This window comes from Natrix helvetica, assembly GCF_964273705.1.
Source record: "Natrix helvetica genome assembly, chromosome: Z".
Classification (NCBI taxonomy): domain Eukaryota; kingdom Metazoa; phylum Chordata; class Lepidosauria; order Squamata; family Natricidae; genus Natrix; species Natrix helvetica.
The window spans coordinates 3,493,445-3,510,327 of NC_138554.1; the positions used below are offsets into that span (position 1 = coordinate 3,493,445).

The window sequence follows — 16,883 nt, forward strand, 5'->3', positions numbered from 1 at the left end:
AGCCTCCAGGGATGGCACGCCCGCCACATTCTGGTGGCAAGCAGTTCCATGGGTCAATTGTCTCAAGTTCTAGGATGAACCTCTCCCCTTGAATGGCGGCACGGAAATCCCAAAACAAACCAAATTTCAACCACTTTTATTTAAGACAATGGACAGCAGATTGCATCACCCCTGAAAGGGAGAGGAGGGAGGGGAAGACCCTCCCCCTTTCTACAAAACCTAGATTTGGAAGGGAGCCCCAGCATGGACCCCTCCCCTTTGCCCCCCCTTCCCAGAAGGCAGGACCCCTGGGGAAGGATTGCGAGTTGGGGGTGGGCTCCTTTTCCAACTAGAAGAAACGAACAAGGAATTCCCCCCCCCCTGGCTTTCACACGCTTTAAAACAACACGCGGCTCTTTTCACTCATCCCTCCCATCCATTTATTTTTTTAAAAAAAACAACTCTTTGGGTACCTCCAAAAGCCCCTTCTTTGCAAGGACCCTCCCCGTTAATATTTACAGAGCAGGTGAGACCCCTCCACCTGTGAGCGTTTCAGAAATAGAGCCGAGGAAGGGCCAAGTTGGGGGACGTCTTTTAAGGCTAAGGACGACAGCAAAACCTGTCTCCCCGCCCCTTCCAAGGAGCCACCCCCCCCTCCTAGAAGAGGCAGAAAGGGATCACCCCAATTTTGGGTGTGTGTGACTGAGGGTGACGCGAAGAAGACACCGTCAGCATCTGTGAAGAAGAGGGAAGAGATAGGCAGCTGGGAAGGAAGCACCAACTGTCCCTCTGGCCACAAATGTGTTGCGGACATTTTCATGTCGCCCGACAAATATTGTGCAAGGACCCCTCCCCTGCCTCCAAAGTGGGGGGTGGTGGCTTCAGCGAGCGCTCACCATCATCCCTCTGAGAAAAGAGGGGGAGCCATCTCAATCACACACATCCCCCTCAAGGATCTTTGGATCGTTTTGGGACCTCTCGTGTCGTTCAGGGTTCCCTTCTCCGTGGCTCAGATCAGAAGAAAACTGGATATTTCCCCTGCCCCAATTTTTCCCCCCTGATAAGCTGCAGACCGAGGTCAAGTCTTACAAGGCACCCCGAAAATTATTGTGGGTGCGTTACACCTTTGTTGTGTGGGTAAAGGTGGCCAACGAATCTTGGCGTTGCGAGACCATCTGCAGAGTTGCTGTTGGGGGCGATTTCCCCATCATGATTCTATACCAGAAGGAGGTTTTCTTCCAAGGGCCCATCTGGCTTTCCAGCTGTAGCCCTCCAGATGTGAATTTCGGTGCCCCATATTCCTGGGCCAGCCGTTTCTCCCCCCCCTTCCGCTCAGGATTCGTGGGACGGAGTCCAGCTCATCTAGGATACAGAAATCAGCCCAGCAGGCACAAAGACATTCAGCGGGTGGTTTTGCTGTTTTTTCCCCCCCGGTCTGGATTTTTTGCTGCTATCCTTAGGATCCGACTTCCGCGGGATGGTTATCTGTATCCTCAAAGTCGCCGCCGCCAGAAGTTTTAGAGAGGGGTGAGCTCATCCGAAGCGCCTTTCCTCCCCTCCCCACCCGGCGAAACACTCCCCCCACCCCCGGAAACGATTGGTAACGCAAGACGTCGTTTTCCCCCCTCGCTCTTGGCCCCGAGCGGGTCCCAAATTGGAGGAAGGTGGCGAACAAGTGAGGCGGAAGGCTACTGGTGTGGGGGAACAGCCAGTGGGGGGTTCCTTTCTCGGGCGGTTAGGAGCTGCTGGGGGTTGCCGAGATCATCTTCGTCGTACTCCATTTGGTGATACTCCCAGAGACACACGTTTCCATCCCACTGCAAGAGAGAGGAGGGGAGAAATAAGAGAAGAGAAGAAGATAAGGAGAGAGAAGAGAGAAGAAGAGAGAGGGGAGAAGAGAGGAGAGAAAGAGAAGAGAAGAGAGGAGAGAGGACAGTGATAGAGAGTGAGTGTTATTGTTTCTATTCAGGGATTACAGGTAGTCCTCAAATTACAACTTTAATGGAGATTATTAGAATTGAAAGTGACTTGACCTGCTGACCCCATGACCTAAAGGCCAGCCATTAATAGAACACAGTAGAGGTAAGTCCTTGCCTTACGACCGCGGAGTGGAGCCCCAAATTTCTATTTCTAAGTTGTTAAGTGAGTTTCGAATGACCATTCTAAGGCCATTCTTAACCACCGTTAAGCGAATCACTGCTATTGGTAAGTTAGTAACACGGCGGTTAAGCGATATCTGGTGTCCCCATTCTGACTTTGCTCGTCAGACGGTCGCTTGGGGGGGGGATCGCGTGACCCCGGGGGATACTGAAACCGTCAAGAGTCAAGGGCCAAGGGCCTGAATTTGGATCACGGGGATGCTGCAACAGTCGTTAAGTTGGAGAGCATTTGAACAAACTGCGTGACTGTCTGGTTTGGTGGCAGCAGTACCTCAGATAGAAAGTCCCTACAGAGAGTGATGAGGACACTGGAGAAGATTATAGGAAGCTCACTTCCCTTTATTCAGAAAACCGCTTATAAGCGCTGTGTGCTTAGAGCTAGAAGCATTGTTAAGAGACCCCACACACCCACTTCACGGTCTGTTTCTGTTGCTCCCCTCTGGGAGGAGGTTTTGAAGTATTGCTAGCAGGAGTACCAGATTCTGTAACGGCTTTGTTCCCTAGGCCATCCTTTTGAGTAAACTCACAAGATTTGTTTTTCTCGCCATAAACATGCATACATTCGAGCTATACTGTGTTGTTTCTCCGTGTTGTGTAATATATGTGGGTACATACACATGATTTTGTATTTATTTATTCATCTTGTCATGTTTATGTAGTGTAAAATTGGAGGTGGAGACCCTTTAACTTTACTTTATTTTACTTTATTTAGATTTCTAGACCGCCCCTCTCCCGAAAGGGACTTTAAGACCTGGATGCCATAAAATTTCCTTTTTAATGTATGCCAAATAATGTACATTCAAAGTACAATAGTTATTCTATTCTATTCTATATTCTATTCTATAATATTCTATTCCATATTCTACTATTCTATTTTTTACTCTATTTTCTATTCTATTTGCTATTCTATCCTCTATTCTTTGCTATTCTATTCTATTCTATATTCTATTCCATACTATTATATTTGTTATTCTATTCTCTATTCCATTTTCTATTCTCTATTCTACTATTCTATTCTGTATTCTATTCTATATTTTATTCTATTCTATTCTATATTCTATTCTATTCTATTCTATTCTATATTCTCTTCTCTTCTACTCTACTCAACTCTACTCTACACTGTTCTCTTCTCTACTCTATTCTCTTCTACTCTAGTCTACTCTACTCAATTCTACTCTACTCTACTCTATATATTTGGGCGTCCTCCTAGATGCCCGGCTGTCCATGGATGACCATGTGGCAGCCGTGGCAAGGGGGGCGTTCCACCAGGTTCGCCTGGTGCGCCAATTGCGCCCCCTACTGGACCGGGATGCCCTACGCACGGTCACTCATGCGCTGGTGACGTCTCGCCTAGATTACTGTAATGCTCTCTACATGGGGCTTCCCTTGGGACGCGCCCGGAGACTGCAGCTAGTCCAGAACGCGGCCGCGCGGGTTATCATGGGGAGGTCTAGATACTCCCACGTAACACCGCTCCTGAGCGAGCTGCACTGGCTACCTGTGGTTTTTCGGGTGCGTTTCAAGGTCCTGATTACTATCTTTAAAGCGCTCCATGGCACAGGACCTAGTTACTTGCGGGATCGCATCCTCCCACATACATCCCTGCGGCCAATTCGCTCTCACAGGGAGAGGCTTCTCCAGGTGCCGTCCACTAGGCAATGCCAGCGGGCGACACCGAGGAGTAGGGCCTTCTCTGTGATGGGCCCAACCCTCTGGAATGACCTCCCCCCCGACATTAGAACCACCTCGGACTTCCGCTCCTTCCGTCGAAAATTGAAGACTCACCTGTTCCGACTAGCTGGCCTGGCATGATTATAAATGTTACATCTATGAACTCCTGGTAGTATATTCTCATCTGGTTATTTTAAGGGTAATGTTTTAGTTTTAATTGTTTTTAGGGCTTTTAGCCTCATATTTATTCTTCTGTACAGTACTCTAAATTTTAACCTCCTCCACATACATACATATATTTATAGTTCTATTTATATTTGTATTCTATCTGTTGTTTATTGTGGACTGTACACCGCCCCGAGTCCCTTTTTGGGAGAGGGGGCGGTTTAGAAATGTGAATAAATAAATAAAATAAATAAATATATTCTATTCTATTCTCTTCTACTCTACTCTACTCCATTCTATTCTATATTCCCTTCCTTTCTACTCTGCTCTGCTCTATTCTATTCTCTGAATGCTCCTGTCACTTTTTCTCAGTGCCGTTGTCACTTAATGATCGGTTGTAAAGTCAAAGACCAACTCTAAACAACTTGGCGCTCTCTGGCTAGAAAAAGGCACCTTTCTTACACTCTTTTGGACAGGTCATAAAGCGAACCGACACAACCCGGCAACCATGTGCTCCTCCTCCTCCTAAAGGTGAACGCCTCCATCCCCGCCATGGGTTCCCCCAAACTCACCGAGCTACTAACGATCTTCTCCTCGTACGGATGCCAACTCACATCCCGCACGCAGGCTTGGTGGTTGATCAGTTTCTTCACGATGAGGCCGCTCAGGAGATCGTAGACTGGGGTGGGGGTGCGCAAAAGGAGGGAAGAGAGAGGAAGAGCATCAATAGCTATGTAGGGTTAAGAGAGCAAGGAGGGAGGGGGGGGGGGGAGAAGGAGAGGGCACCCCTGTTCTGGAGGATATGGGGCCTCCGAGATTTGATTCCGGGTGAATTGGACTTCAGGCAGGCCAATTAAAAAGTCTCTCTCGTCAAATGTTTCAGGCATAAATGAAATTGGGTATTTCCAAATTCTTGCTTGCCCTTTACGTTGACCTGAAATCTGGGAAATGTGGGCTTTCGTGACTAAGGTAGGACTAGAACTCACAGGCACCTGGTGATCGGCTCAAAGTCACCCAGCCAGTTTTCATAACTAAGGTAGGACTAGACTTCACCGGCACCTGGTGATTAGCCCAAATTCACCCAGGCAGCTTTCATGCCTAAAGTGGGACTAGAATTCGCAAGCACCTGGTGATTAGCCCAAATTTACCCAGGCGGCTTTCATGCCTAAGGTGGGACTAGAACTCACCGGCACCTGGTGATTAGCCCAAATTCACCGAGGTGGCTTTCATGCAAAGGGGGACTAGAACTCACCGGCACCTAGTGATTAGCCCAAATTCACCCAAGCGGCTTTCATGCCTAAAGTGGGACTAGAACTCGCGGGCACCTGGTGATTAGCCCAAATTCACACATGTGGCTTTCATGACTTAAGGGTAGGACTAGAACTCACCGGCACCTGGTGATCAGGCCAAAGTCACCCAGCCAGCGTTCATGCCAAAGGTGAGACTAGAACTCATCGGCACCTGGTGATTGGCTCAGTCACCCAGCCAGATTGCATAACTAAGGTGGACTAGAACTCACCAGCACCTGGTGATTAGCCCAAACTCACCCAGGCGGCTTTCATGGCCAAAGCGGGACTAGAACTCACGACCTCTTGCTTTTTAGCCTGTGGCCTTAACCACTAGCCCAAACTGGCTCTCAAATGTCATTTGACTTTAACTTGGGAGCTCTGCGACAAGAGATCCCAAGTGGATCCTTGGATCTCCTCTCCTGCCCAATCCCATGGCAGCACTCGAGTGAATTGCTCTAAGTCTCCTCCTTGAGCTTGGAGGGCGTACTGGTTCCCGAGCCACTTACCCACCACCCGCCCCGTGGAGCAGCCGCTGTAAATGTACTGCTGTCCCGTGCTGTGAGGAGGGGAGAACCGGCAGCGGATCAGGGTGTGGAGGACTCCGTGGCCGCGGTAGGTCATGAGAGAAGTGTCACCTGGAAGTTTTGATTTACGTCGGGCTGGGGAAGGAAAGGAAAGGAAGGTTTAGGTGTCTCCGCCCCTGCCTTTTATCCCCAGATTTAGGGTGGCTCTTTCGTCTCGAGGACCGGCCCATAGATTTCCACTGTTCTCCTCTCCTCTGCTTTCTGCGTAGCAGGCACTGGACCCAGCTGTTCCTCCTCTTCCTCATCAGCCACTTCCAGACCTGGGGGCTGTTGACTCTCCATCTGGGGGCTGATGGACGGCCCAGGCTCCGCCTCTGCCTCTCTCTCTCTGCCAGCTCCACTCCTTCTTCCCCCTCAGAGCTCTAGGGTTGCCTTGCTGCTGACCCTGACTCCCACACCTCCTCCTCATCCGATTCAGCTGCCGGAAGGGCCGGCAGCCGACGGACCACAACGCATGTATACACTGCCTTCACTTCCTGCTTCTGTCAGGTTTCCGAAAGATGCCCTAATTAATTCATGAGCCTCGAGCCAAGTTTCAAAAGAAAACCAGTCATTTATTAGGAGCAACATTTCAGCAACACCCTATGGCAGTCAGACCTAAACCTCATTTGAATTACAGCGGAACTTTACTACCCCGGTTCCTCCCCTCCTCTCCGTCTGTGTCGTAAATCACATTTTCCAATGAGGTGCACCCCTCCCAAGCCTGCTGTAGTAATCTGAGATCCGACTCTAGCCGAAGGTATGAGTGGAATGCGTTCCCCCGCTTTCCTCACCATGGCAACTTTATGAGTTGGCAGCTTCCCGGTTCCTCCCCTCCCCTCCATCTCTGTCGTAAATCACATTTTCCAATGAGGTGCACACCTCCCAAGCCTGCTGTAGTAATCTGAGATCCGACTCTAGCCGAAGGTATGAGTGGAATGCGTTCCCCCGCTTTCTTCACCATGGCAACTTTATGAGTTGGCAGCTTCCCGGTTCCTCCCCTCCCCTCCGTCTGTGTCGTAAATCACATTTTCCAATGAGGTGCCCACCTCACAAGCCTGCTGTAGTAATCTGAGATCCGACTCTAGCCGAAGGTATGAGTAGAATGCGTTCCCCCGCTTTCCTCACCGTGGCGACTTTATGAGTTGGCAGCTTCTTCCGTTAGAGGGGAAATTGGGGGGGGGGGGGCATACCTTTTTTGGGTACCTGTTGCCAGCGATAATCCCAGATCTGCTGGGTGACAGCGTGCCGGGATGCTTCGAGGCCCTCCTGGCTCGAGAATTTGCGCATGTCCCACAGCTTAATGGTCTGGTCCTTGGAGTTGGAGATGAGGTACCGAGCGTCTCCCTGAGGGAAGAAGACAACAGCAGCTCAGGAGAGCTTTTAGATGCCTCCATCCTAAAAGTTCAAAACTTCTTGAAAGGCCGTCTCTAAAGAACCACATCTGGGGGACGGACGGACGACGAAAGGAACCGTAACTCAGAATTTTCTCTGCTTCCTGGAATGATTCATTCCATTTTGGAAGGCGTCTTATATTCATCTCCAACAGCGGCTATGTTTTCCCTGGGAGTCTGGAATAGAATTGTAAGGTTGGAAGGGACCTTGGAGGTCTTCTAGTCCAACCCCCTCCTTAGGCAGGAAACCCTATTGACCCCTTCTGACAAATATTTCTCCAATCTTTTCTTTAAAACCTCCAACACTGGAGCATTCCCAACCTCTGGAGGCAAGTTGTGAGGCTGATGAATTCTTCTGTTTAAATCAAGTCATCCATTAAAAAAAAAAAAAAAGGAAAATAAACAAACAGATTCTGGTTGTGCAGATCTTTCAAAGGGAAAGGACCCCTGAGGATTTCCTTCAACCAGTTTTTCTAGTGACCACCAAATATGGCTCCAACTGTTTCTGAGAAAAGCTTTAGACCAGGGTGTCGAACCTTGGCCATGCTGGCTGGGGAATTGTGGGAGTTGAAGCCCCCAAGTCTTAAAGTTGCTAAGACTGGAGCTCCCTGCTTTAGGCTAAGAGGGAGCCGGCTGGGGAATTCTGGGAGTCGAAGTCCACAAGTCTTTTAAAAATTGCCAGACAGGAGCCTCCTGCTTTAGGTTAAGGCTGGGGAATTCTGGGAGTTGAAGTCCCCAAGTCTTTTAAAAGTTGCCAGACAGGAGCCCCCTGCTTTAGGTTAAGGCTGGGGAATTCTGGGAGTCGAAGTCCACAAGTCTTTTAAAAATTGCCAGACAGGAGCCCCCTGCTTTAGGTTAAGGCTGGGGAATTCTGGGAGTTGAAGTCCCCAAGTCTTTTAAAAGTTGACAAGACAGGAGCCCCCTGCTTTAGGTTAAGGCTGGGGAATTCTGGGAGTTGAAGTCCCCAAGTCTTTTAAAAATTGCCAGACAGGAGCCTCCTGCTTTAGGTTAAGGCTGGGGAATTCTGGGAGTTGAAGTCCCCAAGTCTTTTAAAAGTTGCCAGACAGGAGCCTCCTGCTTTAGGTTAAGGCTGGGGAATTCTGGGAGCTGAAGTCCCCAAGTCTTTCAAAAATTGCCAGACAGGAGCCTCCTGCTTTAGGTTAAGGCTGGGGAATTCTGGGAGTTGAAGTCCCCAAGTCTTTTAAAAGTTGCCAGACAGGAGCCTCCTGCTTTAGGTTAAGGCTGGGGAATTCTGGGAGTTGAAGTCCCCAAGTCTTTTAAAAGTTGCCAGACAGGAGCCTCCTGCTTTAGGTTAAGGCTGGGGAATTCTGGGAGTTGAAGTCCCCAAGTCTTTCAAAAATTGCCAGACAGGAGCCTCCTGCTTTAGGTTAAGGCTGGGGAATTCTGGGAGTTGAAGTCCCCAAGTCTTTTAAAAGTTGCCAGACAGGAGCCTCCTGCTTTAGGTTAAAGCTGGGGAATTCTGGGAGTTGAAGTCCCCAAGTCTTAAAGTTGCTAAGACTGGAGCCCACTGCTTTAGGCTAAGAGGGAGCTGGCTGGGGAATTCTGGGAGTTGAAGTCCGCAAGTCTTTTAAAAGTTGCCAGGGTTGGACATTTCTCCTGTCGGCTAAGCAGGAGCTGAGCTCACCTTACTGTCGATGAAAGTGATACCGTCCTGGTGCCCTGCCAAGATCCCCACCGGCTGGGGGTCATCCTCTCGCATGGTGCGCCGGTCCCACACTTTGCAGATGGCGTCGTCGCCTCCCGAGAAGACAATGTGGGAGCTGTTGTCCGCGAAAGCGACGGCGTTGACGTCATCTTCATGGGCCTCGATCTGCGGGGAAGGGAGCCAAGGAAACGGAGGGGAGGAAGGAAGGAATGAGATTTCAATGGGAGAACATACGTATGCGGTGTATTTTTCAGATTTTAACTGACCTGAAAGGCAGTTAAACTCTATAGAGGCCACATTGGGCAATCCTGAAGGGATAGAATAGAGTAGAGTAGAGTAGAATTTAGAATAGAATTGAATAAATAGAATTTAGAACAGAATTTAGAATAGAATAGAATTTAGAATAGAACAGAATTTAGATTAGAATAGAATTTAGAATTTAGATAGTGTTCCAATATCTCAGGGGTTGCCCCAAAGAAGAGGGAGTCAAACTATTCTCCAAGGCACCTGAGGGTAGAACAGGAAGCAATGGGTGGAAACTAATCAAGGAGAGAAGCAACCTAGAGCTAAGGAGGAATTTCCTGACAGTTAGAAGAATTAATCAATGTAACTGCTTGCCTCCAGAAGTTGTGAATGCCCCAACACTGGAAGTCTTTAAAGATGTTGGATACCCATTTGTCTGAAACTGTATAGGGTTTTCTGCCTAGGCAGGGGGTTGGACTAGAAGACCTCCAAGGTCCCTTCCAACTCTACTATTGTATTGTATTGTATAGAATAGAATTTAGAATAGAATAGAATTTAGAATAGAATAGGATTTAGAGTAGAATTGGATTTAGAATAGAATAGAATTTAGAATAGAATAGAATTTAGAATAGAATTTAGAATAGAATAGAATTTAGAATAGAATAGAATAGGATTTAGAATAGAATAGAATTTAGAATAGAATAGAATATAGAATAGAACAGAATTTAGAACAGAATAGAATAGAATAGGCAGAGTAGAGTAGACTAGAGTAAAATAACAGGGTTGGATGGGACCTTGAAAGTCTTCCAGTCTATTTCCACAGAGGAAATACCAAGCTCAGCTTGGAGCTGGGGGGCGCGCATATGTGTGGGTTGTGTGCACATGTGTAGGGGTGGGGGGGCCCTTTGCATTATGGATGCCAGCAGTTGCCTCCTGAATAAAAGCCAACTTTGGGACAATGACCTGGATGACGGAGAATCGCCCTGGGCATCAAGCCCCCCCCCCCCTCCGAGTACCTTAAGCGTCCGCTTATTCTGTTCCATGTCAAACACGTAGACACAACCATAGTTGGCCCTGTGGACAGAGAATGAAGAATAACAAGGTCAGTGTGTGGGGACAGACAGACAGACAGACACACACACACACAGAGTGGGCACAGCAAAGGGCCTTCGGTAACAACCTTGCACGAGAGAAGAATAGTCCTGGACTTACGACCACAGTCGAAGCCCAGAATTTCTACTGCTAAGGCAGGCAGTTGTTCAAAGCAAGTTCTGCCCCGTTGACAGCCTCCCTTGCCACGGGTGTTACGTTAGTAACGCGGTTGTTAAGTGAGTCGGGCTTCTCCATGGAGTCTGCTCATCCAGGAGGTCGCCAAAAGGGGGGAGGGTCGTGTGACTTTGGGAACACGGCAACGGTCGTAAGTCTGAACCGGTGGCCAAGCGTCTGGATTTGATGATATGGCGGTGTTGAAGTGTGAGTGACCGGCCGTTAAGCCACTTTTGTCAGTGCCGTGGTCGCTTCAAACGGTCACTAAATGAATGGGCGTCAGTGGGAGGAGCGAAAATCAAAGCACTTAAACGTTAGCCACGGCTGGGCCTGTTCTGCCTTTGGGCTTCCCATGGGCCTTCAAAGCCAAGGGCAGAAATGGGCCTCTGGCAGCTTCCTCTTCCACCAAGAGCTGGCAGGCAGAGGGGCATCACTTGCTGGCCTCCAAACAGGAGGGGTGAAGACAGAGCGAGGGAGGGAGGGGGAGGGAGAGAGAGAGGAGAGAAAGAGGGGAGGGAGGGACAAAGAGAGGGATGGAGGGAGAGACGGAGACAGGGAAGGAGAGGGAGGGAGGGAGAGAGGTATGAAAAGAGAGAGGAGGGATGGAGAGAGTGATGGAGAGGGAGGGAGAGAGGGAGGGAGAAAGAAAGAGGAGAGAAAGAGGAGAGGGAAGGACAAAGAGAGGGATGGAGAGACAGAGAGGGACAGAGGAAGAGAGCGAGATGGACAGAGGGATGGAGACGGGGTAGAGGGAGGGGGAGAGGGAGAGGTATGAAAAGAGGGAGGAGGGATGGAGAGAGAGAGTGATGGGGAGGGAGGGAGAGAGGGAGGGAGAGGGAGGAACAGAGGAAGAGAGGGGGACAGAGGGATGGAGACAGGGAGGGAGAGGGAGGGAGGGGGAGAGAAGGAGGAAGAGGAGAAGGGAGAGAGGTATGAAAAGAGGGGGGAGGGATGGAGGGAAAGAGGGGAGGGAGGGGGAGAAAGAGGAAGGGATGGAGAGTGGGAAGGCGAGAGGGCGGTAGACAGAGAGAGGGGGTAGGTAGAGGGCGAGAAGGACAGAGGGATGGCGAGAGACAGAAGGGAGAGAGAGAGAGAGAGAGAGGGAGGGAGGGGTGGAGAGGGAGAAAGAGAGAGGAGAGAGTGGGAGGAAGGGAGGAAGAGAATGGGAGGGAGAGAGGTATGAAGAGAGGTGGGGGAGGGAAGGAGGGAGGAGGGAGAGAGCGAGGGATGGAGGAAGAGAGCAGAAGGGAGACAGAAAGATAAGAAAGAGAGAGAGAGAGAGTTGAGCAGAGTTGAGCTAGAAGACTTTGTTTCTCGCCAAAGAAAAAATTTAGGCACGGGGGGGGGGGGGGGAAGAGACTATTTCCCGAACGGCCAGCTTACCCGCCAAGCACTTCCCTCCCATCCGAGGAGACCGCCAGGGAAAAGACCGCAAAACGGCGTTCGTCGGGCCTGCGAGGAAGAGAAAGTCGTTATGCCAGGTGCTGGGGGGGGGGTCTCCGTTGTTCGAGGGGGGCCGGCCTGTGTGTGTGTCTTGTCCTCTTTACCTCAAGTCCAGGGCGGTCTGGGTCTCACTCTCCCCGTAGATGTTGCAGATGTGAACTAAAGAGAAGGGGACAAGGGCTAGTACAGACTACCTGGAGGCAACCCAGTTTCCCCCCTAAAGGTTCCCCTCGCACATTTCTGCTAGTCGTTCCCGACTCTAGGGGGCGGTGCTCATCTCCGTTTCAAAGCCGAAGAGCCAGCGCTGTCCGAAGACGTCTCCGGAAGGCGCACGGAACGCTGTTCCCTTCCCACCAAAGGTGGTTCCTATTTTTCTACCTGCATTTTTAACGTGTTTTCAAACGGCTAGGTCGGCAGAAGCTGGGACACGTCACGAGAGCTCATTCCGTTACGCGGAGCTAGGGATTCGGACTGCCGACCTTTCTGATCGACAAGCTCCGCGTCTTAGCCACTGAGCCACTGCGTGCCTAGCGCCATATCAACTCACTGTAGTCCGACCAGCTGGAGTAGAGGAAGTGTGTCCTGTCAGGGGTGAAGGCTACATCCAGCACGCTCCAGCCGACGTCTCGGGCTTTGACACTCCGGAAGTTCCGGAAGGCTCCGTAGGTGCAGTCGTATAAGCGGATTCGCTGGTCTGAAAGGAGAGGGGAAAAGGGAACAGAAAATTTCAATTCTGGGTCACGAGCAGCCCCAAGGTAGCCCCATCGTAACTCTGAATGGTTGCTAAGCGATCCGTCGTAAGCCCTGAGGCTCCAAGTGGTTGTAAGTTGAGGGCAGTCACCCCGGAAGCGGACCTGACTGAGGCCATCTTTTGAGGCGTCACGGTTGCCACAAAAGGGAGGGGGAGAAAGGAAGGGTGGAAATGGAGATTAGCTTGGCTTTGTGGTCAAAGCAAAAGGTTTTCTCGGGGGAACCAAGGTCATTCCAACAGGGGGCTGAGAAGAGGAGTGGAGTAACCAAGCAACCTGCTAGCACCATCATTGGACAGTGGGACCGAGGACCTGCGGGGGAAAGGGGGAACTATTCTTGTTTAAATTAGGTGATAACCGCAGGAACTTTCAGAGTCGGTTTTCACCGGTTGTGCCAATATGATGTACCCAATAAATTTGTTCTTTGAGGAATCTACCTGCCCCAGAGTTCGGCTTTCTATGGCTGCCTTACTGGGAACACTGAGAAGGACTATCTGTATCCCCCAACATTCTCTTCCCATAAAGCAGGGGTGTCAAACTTAAGTCCCACGGCCCGCATCCCGCCCGCGGTGTGCTTAGATCTGGTCCACAGGGCTGCCCTGGAATGAGCCAAGGACTGGCCCTCGGTGCTTCTGCCAGCCAAAAAAGAGTTCGGGAGAGCTACGCGAGGCCCTCCCCGGCTCTGTTGTGACTCACCAGTTGTGGCCCGCCAACGGCCAATGGAGCTGGCAGCAAATTAGGACAGCGAGGAGGTTGGGGGCCAGTCCTGGAGTCTGGGGAATGCTCTGATGAGGGCTCTGTGTCGGAGGCAGAGAGGGGACCAGGGCCGTCTGACAGTTATCAGCTGCCTTCGGAGTCAGGCATCAGTGAGGCAGAAGAACAGCTGGAGCCTGTTCCCAGTGTAGTTGCCAGACGAAGGGAACAGCTAAGGAACAGGGGTCGACTTGGGAGTAAGGCCACAGCTGGACGGTGAATGGCCCCTCCCAGAGGGATAAAAGAGGGAGCAGGGGAGTGGAGCTTGCAGGAGGCCATTAGTTCATTCCTGCATTCTTGCCAAGTATTGCGGCGTCTGAAAGAGATCGGCCTGGCCACTCTCCAAGCCTCATCAAGGTCAGTAATGGTCAACTTTCTCGAAAGACTGTGGGAGAGGAAAGACTTTGCTGGAGAGGAATTCACTGTCAATTAAATAAAAGGGGTACATCGGGACGAGGATTTGGCTTCGTTCTGCTGGGGAAGCTTAGGTCAGAACAGGCTCCATTTTTGCTGGCGGAGGGCTGCAGGAGGCCGCCGCAGCCAAAAACGGATCAAGTGACTTCGATCTGGCCACGCTCACCCCCGACGTCAAACACAACTCCGAGTCGGCCCTCAATGAAATCGAGTTTGACACCCCTGCCATGAAGGAAGACGACGATCTAAAACAGGATTATTATTTTTTTAAAAAAACCTCCGTTTGCGAGCCTACCTTGACAAGCAGACATAAAAAGTTGTCCATCGCGGGAATAGATGCCACAGAAGGCTTTTTGCAAATAGGTGTCTTTGACGGTCAGGTGATTGGGAAGGAAGCTGGGGAAAAAAGGGGAAAACCGTAAGACATACAGGTAACTCTGGCGTGGAGTCTCTTCTAAAGCCACTTTTGTCTGTTTCTTGCCTGAGAATGTACACTCACACACATCCACATCTTTCTCATCAGATACTTACTGTGACACGATCTGCGAACATTCCCCGGCTGAGAAACTGCTGTTATGGCAAAGGCCTCGTTCTCTCTGCGAGCAAGGGAAAGAGTGAGGATTATGGGTCTCTGGAGATTGTCACTCATCCAAGTCATGGTTGTCCCCAAAGGTTGTGCCTTTTTCAAGAGGCCACTGGACTTCCTTTGTTTTACAATACAATAGCAGAATTGGAAGGGACCTTGGAGGTCTTCTAGTCCAACCCCCTGCCTAGGCAGGAAACTCTATACCGTTCCAGACAAATGGCTATCCAACATCTTCTTCAAGACTTCCAGTGTTGGGGCATTCACAACTTCTGGAGGCAACTTCTGTTCCACTGATTAATTGTTCTCACTGTCAGGAAATTCCTCCTCAGTTCTAAGTTGCTTCTCTCCTTGATTAGTTTCCACCCATTGCTTCTTGTTCTACCCTCAGGTGCCTTGGAGAATAGTTTGACTCCCTCTTCTTTGTGGCAACCCCTGAGATATTGGAAGACTGCTATCATGTCTCCCCTAGTCCTTCTTTCTCTTAAGCTAAACATACCCAGTTCCTGCAACCGTTCTTCCTATGTTTTAGTCTCCAGTCCTCTAATCCTCTTTGTTGCTCTTCTCTGCACTCTTTCTAGAGTCTCCACATCTTTTTTACATCGTGGTGACCAGAACTGAATGCCGTATTCCAAGTGTGGCCTTACCAAGGGATTATAAAGTGGTATTAACCCTTCATGTGATCTTGATTCTATCCCTCTGTTTATGCAGCCTAGAACTGTGTTGGCTTTTTTGGCAGCTGCTGCACACGGCTGGCTCATATTTAAGTGGTTGTCCACTAGGACTCCAAGATCCCTTTCAGAGTTACTCATGTTGAGCAAGGTACCACCTATACTGTACCTGTGCATTTCATTTTTCTTGCCTAAATGATGTTTCACTTCTCATCCGAGAAGCTTCTTCGTCTCTGCCTGGATGGTGGGGAACGGAAGGATTTATCCTCCTTGCAGACAGCTGGTCATTTGCATTGAGAGTTGTTGAGGGCCCTTGTAGGTTTGTCTGTGTCCTCTGGGGTCACCCGAGTGGTGAAAATAAGTGTGGAGCCTTCTTGGAACTGTTGAAAGGACTGTGTTGTAAACCGGAGATAGATGAGGTCACATCCCTCCCCCCTCTGTTGAAAGAGGGGTGTTCAATTTGGATCCAAATGGCCTCTTGGACCCCTCTTTCAAACCAGCGGTCCCCTCTGTCCAAAATGTGGACTTTGCTGCCTTGAAAAGAACGGGCTTTGTCTTTTAAGCGCAGGTGGACTGCTGAATCTGATCCTGATGGATTTCTTCTGTATTGGGCCACGCGGTTGTAAAGTGGCTGTTTCGTTTCCCCAATCTCCAGATCTCCACATGTCTCACTGCATTTATACTGCAGGCAGCCTCAGCGTCTCTCTAAAACGGACACAAATGACCAGCTGCCTGCAAGGAGGATAAATCCTTCCAATTCCCCCATCGTCCATCAGAACTGAAGAGGTTTCTTGGATGAGAAGCGAAACGTCTTCAAAAACCCAGTTGCCTCTCGGGGGGGGGGCAGGGGGGGGGAAAGCACCTTTGGGACGGTTTCAATCTTGTTCCCACCCTCAGCGTTTAAGGCAAAAACGCACCCATTCGTTTCTCTACATGGGGCTCCCCTTGAGATGCACCCGAAGGCTCCAGTTGGTTCAGAATGCAGCCGCGCGGACAATCTTGGGGAGTACCAGGTACTCCCATGTAACACCACTTCTGCGCGAGCTGCACTGGCTGCCTGTGGCTTTTCGAGTGCGTTTCAAGGTGTTGATTGTCATCTTTAAAGCGCTTCATGGCTCGGGACCTAGGTATTTGCGGGATCGCATTCTACCCCATACATCCCTACGACCAATCCGCTCTCACAGGGAGGGTCTCCTCCGGGTACCTTCCGCCAGGCAATGCGGGCGGGCGGTGCCCATGAGTAGGGCCTTCTCTGTGATGGGCCCAACCCTCTGGAACGAACTCCCCCGATATTAGAACTACTGTTGATCTCCGCTCCTTCCGTAAAAAACTCAAGACCCACCTGTTCCGACTAGCCGGCCTGGCCTAATTGTAACCACAAGTACAATCTATTACTGACCTTCCTGGATGGCTTTTTAATATTGGCTTTTTAATATTGTAAATTTTGGGGTTTTACTTCGGTTTTAGACTGTTTTTAACTATAAATGAGTTCGGGCATTTTACAGACTGTATGTTTACGTTGGTTGTCTAGTGTTTCGTGTTCTGCTTTGTTGTCTTTATATGTACTGTCTGTACACCGCCCCGAGTCCCTGCGGGGAGAGGGGGCAGTATATAAATTAAATAAAACTCAAACTCAAACTCCAGCAACTTAGAACAGCAAAACAGGATACCTGTCCCAGCAGCTTTGGGATGCTACGGTCAGGTTGCCCTGGCGTGAGTCGGCCCGTTGCTAACTGGATGCGTGTTTTAATCTCGTTGTGCTCCAGATCCCGAGTGTCTGGTGTCAAATCCACTGCAGAAGATAGATAGATGGATAGATAGATAGATAGATAGATAGATAGATAGATAGAGCTGTAAAATAACCCTATGCAAGCT

General features: G+C 50.0%; 1 protein-coding gene across 1 annotated transcript in view; it reads right to left on the reverse strand.

Annotated features, from left to right (window-relative positions):
- Positions 1–120: 120 nt before the first annotated feature.
- Positions 121–16,883, reverse strand: part of LOC309381835 (DDB1- and CUL4-associated factor 11-like) — a gene marked incomplete at its 5' end in the record, with an annotated part of 17,467 nt that continues 704 nt past the window's right edge. Inside the window, 12 exons of the mRNA XM_081933120.1 lie at positions 121–1,796; positions 4,547–4,653; positions 5,770–5,922; positions 7,020–7,173; positions 8,866–9,051; positions 10,146–10,203; positions 11,779–11,847; positions 11,943–11,997; positions 12,386–12,532; positions 14,050–14,150; positions 14,286–14,350; positions 16,679–16,800. Coding sequence (XP_081789246.1) covers positions 1,668–1,796; positions 4,547–4,653; positions 5,770–5,922; positions 7,020–7,173; positions 8,866–9,051; positions 10,146–10,203; positions 11,779–11,847; positions 11,943–11,997; positions 12,386–12,532; positions 14,050–14,150; positions 14,286–14,350; positions 16,679–16,800 — 1,346 coding nt within the window. The 3' untranslated portion in view covers positions 121–1,667. The remainder of the gene's footprint in view (positions 1,797–4,546; positions 4,654–5,769; positions 5,923–7,019; positions 7,174–8,865; positions 9,052–10,145; positions 10,204–11,778; positions 11,848–11,942; positions 11,998–12,385; positions 12,533–14,049; positions 14,151–14,285; positions 14,351–16,678; positions 16,801–16,883) is intronic.